Here is a 6,594-nt window from a genome sequence, read left to right on the forward strand (position 1 = left end):
CAAGCTTCAGCTGACTAGACACCTGACAAGAAAAGAAAAATGCTGAGACTGTATTAGCACATTGATGCTTGACTTCTTGCAGTTGTGGTGAAAGGCTTAGGATTCAAAAGAAATCAACTCTTTTTGTTGATCGTAATCTGGTTGTTGTAAGGGGTTCATTTGCACTGCAGAGGTTGTCACAGACCTGGTTTTGTGGTTCAGTTATTAGCCACAAGCTTCTAGTGTTGGAATTAGATACCTTGCAAAGTGTAAGAAAGAAGCAGAGGAGAAATGGGTGATTATTATGTGATGCACAAATCCAGGAAAGAGAAATCTTCATTGCATGGGGGAAATGACACAGGTAGAAGACAAGCCTTGTTGGCTGTATTTGCGTGAGGCTTTGGCGGGCAGGCATAAGGCAACAGAAATACCTGGTGGCAGGATGCTTGGAAGAAGGGACAGACTGAGAGGGAAGGACCTTCTGTGCATTTGGGTAACTGCTTTTGTTAAAGGTCCAACTTTGTAAAGAAATTTCAACAAGTACAAGGAAAACCTTACAGATAATACTGCATGCTGTGGATGCCTGCTGCTATCAGAGTTTAAATACATTTCATGTAATAAAGGTGTAGAGGGAAGTGCAAGGAGTAAGCCACACAAGCAGAATAACTTAGATTTATTGAAAAGAGAGGAAAATCATACAACTGTTGGCAGTTCAGTAAAACCTTCACAGTTGTTTTGTTCCCTGGAGAATGCCAGTTCTTTATTTCCCTGGTGCCTTACCTAGCAATAGGTATGACTTCTGAGGCCTCTGCATCTTTTGATGTCTGTCTATTCAGATACAAAAAATGTCTCCCTTCATGCTGTGGCTGTATAATCCCTATTCTGACAAAAGAAAACTCTTCCTAGCACCTTGTACCATGTGTTGGGGTTGACATGTGCAGAGCAAAGAAGTTAAGTAGTGCCTGATGAAGAGTCAAGAGAAGCTCAACTTGAAAGAAAAGTTTCTAAAAACCAAAAGATGTCAAATTCACACTGAGGTGTAAATCTGTCAGGCTTCAGTAAAATTATGCCTAAGCAGCTTGTGCCAGTGAAGGTAGCATGGGAGAGCAATGCTTAGGACCTTGTAAATTTATACTAAAAGCGTAAGAACTAATTGTGTTCAAATTGTTCAGCGGTAAGCAAATCGTATCCTTTCAAAAACCTCTTCACCAAGTTTCTTCCTGTAGAGACAAATAGAGTTTGTTTTCATTTCCTTTTTGTCATGACTAACCACCTCTATGCTCAGCTGTTCCTTTTTATTCTCATCCTTTGTGCTTTGCTGTCCTGAAGCCAAATCTGAGTGGATTTCAATGGCTCTCTTGTCGTTTTTGACTTGGTACTGGGCAGTCTGAGAGCATAAAAAAGACTATTCTCCAACTCCCAGATACGATGCATGAAATCTTTATCAAGAAGAAGTAAGAGTTCAGCTGCATAGATGCAAGGTGCGGTACAGGAAAATGTTAAACCTCAAAACTTTCTCTTCCAGTTTCCTGTCTGTGGCTTCTATCAAAGGTTAGTCTTTCAGTATAATAAACTTTTAGGGTATTGAGGCTGTAGGAGACAGCTGAAGGGACTCAGGTTTTTAACACTCTGTTGCATTGAAAACCGCATGTTAGAGGCAGAAAAGGTGGGACAGTGCTGCTGCTTTAAATGAGCAAGAAGGTGATGTGTGCTTCTTTTGAGATGCCTGTGTTTTTCTACTGATGATTCCATCCAGAAGTTCTTTGGTAGCCCTACCCCTGGCAAAGTCCTTGAACCTTTCAGCTCCTTCCTTGCTACCAGATGGAAAACCAGCTGTATCCCAGTCCTCAGGCAGAGCAGTAGACATTGTCCAGGTCCCTTCTGAATCTTAGTTCCTCAAGGCTTAAATTCGCAGTTGAGAAAGTGCAACAACTTAAAATTCAGTTTTCTTAGAATTTGCGCTTTGTGGTTGTTACAGCTCTGTGCATGTTGCCATCTGGGTGATAAGGGCTTGTGAATTCCTCGTTGACTCCTCTCCCTGTCTTCATTTCAGAGTGCCTGCTGGGGTGCGTGCAGAAGGATGGCTGCGGCAGAGCCTCTGACCGCTTTCTCCCGATGGTACCTCTATGCCATTCACGGCTATTTCTGTGAGGTGATGTTCACGGCTGCTTGGGAGTTTGTGGTCAACTTTAACTGGAAGTTCCCGGGTGTTACCAGTGTGTGGGCGCTCTTCATCTATGGCACCTCCATCCTCATCGTGGAGAAGATGTATCTGTATCTCAAAGACAAGTGTAACATTTTGCTGCGCTGCTTCATTTACACCCTTTGGACATATCTCTGGGAGTTCACCACTGGCCTCATCCTACGCCAGTTCAATGCCTGCCCGTGGGACTATTCCCAGTTTGATTTTGACTTCATGGGCCTGATCACCCTGGAGTATGCCATTCCTTGGTTTTGTGCTTCTTTCATCATGGAGCAGCTGGTGATCAGAAACACCCTGCGCTTGCGATTTGATGAGACTGCTGAGCCAGGGGCCCCCACCGTCCCCGTAGCCTTGGCCAACGGCCACGTGAAGACAGATTGAACAGTGAGTCCGAACCATGGTTAGCAATCTGAGAGAGCCCAGACCTCTACAACAAACTGTCGGCTCTGGCTTTGAGGTACTGCTCCTAGCTGTATGATAAGATTAATAAACCCCATTTTTCTAATGGGGTTGTGCATGGGATATACCGGAAAAAATGGAACCAATAGATTTTCTATGGATTTTACTCTTTGGGCTCCAAGGACCAATATCAATTACTTGTTAGCTAGGTCATTTCTGATTTTAACTTATTACAGATGAAAGCAGTTCTTTGGCTTACCGTTTCATGTGGAGAAAGAAGAAAAGAAGTGCTCCAGTGGAAATGCATTCAAAAAGGAAAAACATAATCAGTGGATGGGCATGGATGCGCCAGCTAAATTAGTGATTGGCTTACTCCATTAGGCAATATTCAGGTGCTTGCTTGCAACCAATACCTCCCGTGGGACCTGAGATGCTGCAGGAACAAGGAAAATCTGTCTGCTGTTGAGAGGGACCTAAGACTGGCAGTCTGCTGGGGAGGTAGATGGTGTTCCCCTCTCGAGGTCCCATTAGCCTCCCCCAAGGTTCTTTGTTGCACCACAATGTGATCTGGTGCTGGACATCTTGCTGAATTTATACAAATCTTGTACTTCTTGAAATCTCAGTCCTGATACTCACGAGATTTTTATTATTTTTTTTTTTAATAAAGGCCTTTTCTTGCCGAGTGAATTTTACCATAATCTGTGCAATCTGAATCTTGGCAAAAGGCACAAGAAATAGCATAAGTCTTCCCATCTCCTCTGTCTCCCCAAAGCAGAACTTGTCTGAAGGGCTGCTGCAGATTCCAGCTCCCATCCCAACCGTGCAAATCTTGTAGAGACTGTACATGCCACAAGAGTTTTCTGCCTGCCTTCCCAGATCTGTTTCTGGTGATGTCTGGCTGCAACCCATTGTATTTGACTAAAGGTCAAAATCTTCACGTGGCTAAAGTGGTACCTGTGATCCAGTGCTCCGGCACTGCCTGCCACCTCCTTCAGCACTGGGCAGAGCTGAGCCAGGACTCAGTGTTCTCCCCAGTGTTTCAAGAGGTTTTGCTTTTCCTTCCCAAAATCTATTTTCAACAACCACAGCAAACCTTTCTCATGGCAATTACTGGAGGAAGCAAAAGCTGTGCTGTGCTGTCTGATATAGGGAGACATGCTGTTTTAACAAACAAACAAACAAACCCCTCCTTGAAGAGCACTGCGTGAGTTATGAGGTCCCAGTGAGGGCAGCAGTAGAGCTGGAGGTGCAGGAGTGCAGTGGCTCCCTTTCAGAGCTACCTGCATGGGGGCAGTTTGAAATTTGTCTTAAAGACAGCATTTGTGGAGTATGGGGAAAGCTGCAGTGCAGAGAAGGTGTTTGATACTGGCAGCCACAGATTAAATAATTTGCTTTGGGAAGTCTGTGCTGTCAGTGTCAGCCACGAATGTGGAGTTGCCATCTGCCAGATGTACCTCACTCCTGACAGCTTTCTGAGGCAGGTTTGCTGTAATGGTCCTGTAGGGCCAGATTAATTTGGGGTTTTCTTCCATCACAGTCAACTGAGCTGCAGAAGGGATGAATTTAGCTTGAAATGCAAGCGTGTTTGTATGGCTGTAGGGTTCCACTCCTGTGATGGAAGTGGCCAGGTTCTTTCTATGTTGGTCCTCTGAGAGGGCGTGCTCGGCTGTGTAGCTGCTTCTTGCCCTGGAGCATCCAGCCTTGAGGGGAAAAGCACTTCTGGCCCTGTGAGGGGAATTAGTTGTTGGTTCTGCTCTTAGGAAGGCAGCATTAATCCTTCTTGTATCACACTGAGTGCAATTATTTTATTCCTCTCCTCCCCCTTCTCACATGACATCCGTTGCTGGCAACGGGCACACAAAAACAGTGGTGTCAAGGAGTTAATCAAATCTGCCCTGGGGTGTGTAGTGTCTACTGAAGCACTCAGCATACTTAGGTGGGTATTTAGAGTTCCCTTTTTAGAGATCATTAAATTAAAAGAGAACAAACACTGAACAGATTCTATTTTCTTGCTGTGATGCCAGTATTACGAAACCAGAGAAACAGTATGTTGTTTATCAGCCTTGATGGTCTCAGGTGTGTAGACCAAGGCGAAACAGTCACCTGGCATTGTACAAGAGGCAAAAAGGAGAAACCCTCAGCCTCATAGAAACTTCCTTAGGATCCCTGCTTTCTCCTTAGCTGTTGCAAAACTCTCAAAAGGGGTTAGCAAGATCCTTTGGTGACTGTACCAGCTGCAGCTGGGGCTAAGGGAGGAGGTGTTCACAAAGCTAACCCAGTTACACAGTCATGTCCCCACTAAATGATGTGGTTCTTTCACAGTGATATAATAGTTAGGTGCTCAAATTATGGATGGGTTTCCCAGCAGCACATGATACCTTATTCCATTATCCTTATTGTTTATGCCATTGTAACAATTATTTTAGTTTGCTTTCCAGTAATGTCTGATGTACCACCTAGATATTACATCCTCATAGAGTTGTAATTTACACCCAGAAGTGCACTTTACTTGCAGCTTGCACACCAGAAACAGAAAGGGACCCAGCAAATTCTTAAATCAATTCAAATAATTCCCTGGACAGCTCATGATATCACCGTGTTTGCTTTACTACCATGTACCTAATGCAGCAGAGTTAGCTAGACTTCTCCTTTCTGAGCAATGTGGCTTTGTCTCTTCTGCAAAATCTCCCTTTTTAATATGTGTCATGCTTCTGATAACATCAGAAGGGTTTTGGGGAGCTCAGCATGAGCTCAGGACCTGGTCTAAAGTTGTAGAGACATTTATGTTATAAAAAAGAAAACAAACGCACAAGGCCTAACCATTTGTTTGTATGTGGCTCTTCCTCAGCAGATTAAAGTTGCCTGTTTTGAGTTCACCAGCAATAAAAAAAAAATAACTTGTGATTTATCCACCTTGTCCAAACTCTGCAGCAAGAAGGAGAAAGTGACCCATTGCTGCTCTTTTGGGAGGGTGGTGGGTGGTGGGATCCAGGCTTTGATTGCCTGAGGTTCCACTTTTGCCTCCCTTGTCTTGCTTATCTCCTGTACTGTCCATGCTAAAGGATGTCCAAGTACTTCCTAAAATACAGTCCGGTGTCCTCGGCGCAAAGGGGAGTTTAAGCATTGTCGTGATGTCTGTGCATATTGCAGTGATGGCAGAGATAAGGGGTTGATTCAAAGCAGGACGAGACTGCATGTTGGTCTTGGGTGTTATAACTGAGAGAAATGTGTACATATGTACCAGGTATTAGTATGCCTTTGGTCTGAATGCATTTTGTAATTAAAGCTGAATAATCCAATCAACGTTTCGCTTGACTAGTCCTGTGACTATAAAAGGTGAAGAATTACTGGAGTGCCTGAGCTGCTTGGAGAGTTAAGAGGCTGGTGGCTGAAGTCCTCTTGAGATCAATAGCGTTATTCTGCTGTTGACTAATTTTTCTGAAACCTGCACAGAAAAAAGGGGAATTTCTTCGTTCACAGGAACTTTGGCCCTTTAGGTACTATGAATAAAATATGAGCTACTGCTAAAATGTGAAATGAAACCACATATTTTTCTATTTTAGTTTATCCTGGGCCCTGAATACACGCGCTGTGTCCTGTATTCAAGGGCAAGGCTTGCGGACGCAAGTTCTTCGCTTCAGTCTTTCTGCCTGCAAACTGCAGCTGAACCCGCAGACAAGGAAGCTGCCTTATCTTCCGCTTCCTTTCTGCACGTCCGCAGCTCCCACATCCCTCTGCCAACCACCCTGTGTTGTAGAAGGAAATCTCTCTTCTGGTGCATCCCCTGCTAAATCAGAAGCCGTTCCCACCATGCACCCCTCGCCCAGCTGCTGTGGCACCAGGTTGGGTCACAGAGGTGGGGACCCCTCAGGAGGCCTTGCTGTCCTCAGCTGGCCTTGCTTTGCAAATGACCTCCTCTTGCACCTGCCTTCCCTTCTGTCCCTTTGGGTGTCCGGAGCCTGCCGTGGGGAAGTGACCGGCCCTTCCTTCCACCTCCAGCCTGGGGAGCAGGG

At 44.9% G+C, this 6,594-nt stretch overlaps 1 protein-coding gene across 1 annotated transcript; it reads left to right on the plus strand.

The window, feature by feature from the left end:
* Positions 1-2,035: 2,035 nt before the first annotated feature.
* Positions 2,036-2,563, plus strand: TMEM229B (transmembrane protein 229B; the record flags this gene model as incomplete). Its single annotated transcript, XM_084286961.1, has 1 exon — positions 2,036-2,563. The coding sequence occupies exon 1, from the start codon at positions 2,060-2,062 to the stop codon at positions 2,561-2,563; it is 504 nt and encodes a 167-aa protein (XP_084143087.1). The 5' UTR covers positions 2,036-2,059.
* Between the last annotated feature and the right edge of the window lie 4,031 nt (positions 2,564-6,594).

The sequence above is a fragment of the Netta rufina genome, assembly GCF_964035555.1.
Source record: "Netta rufina genome assembly, chromosome: 5".
In the NCBI taxonomy this organism is placed as follows: Eukaryota; Metazoa; Chordata; class Aves; order Anseriformes; family Anatidae; genus Netta; species Netta rufina.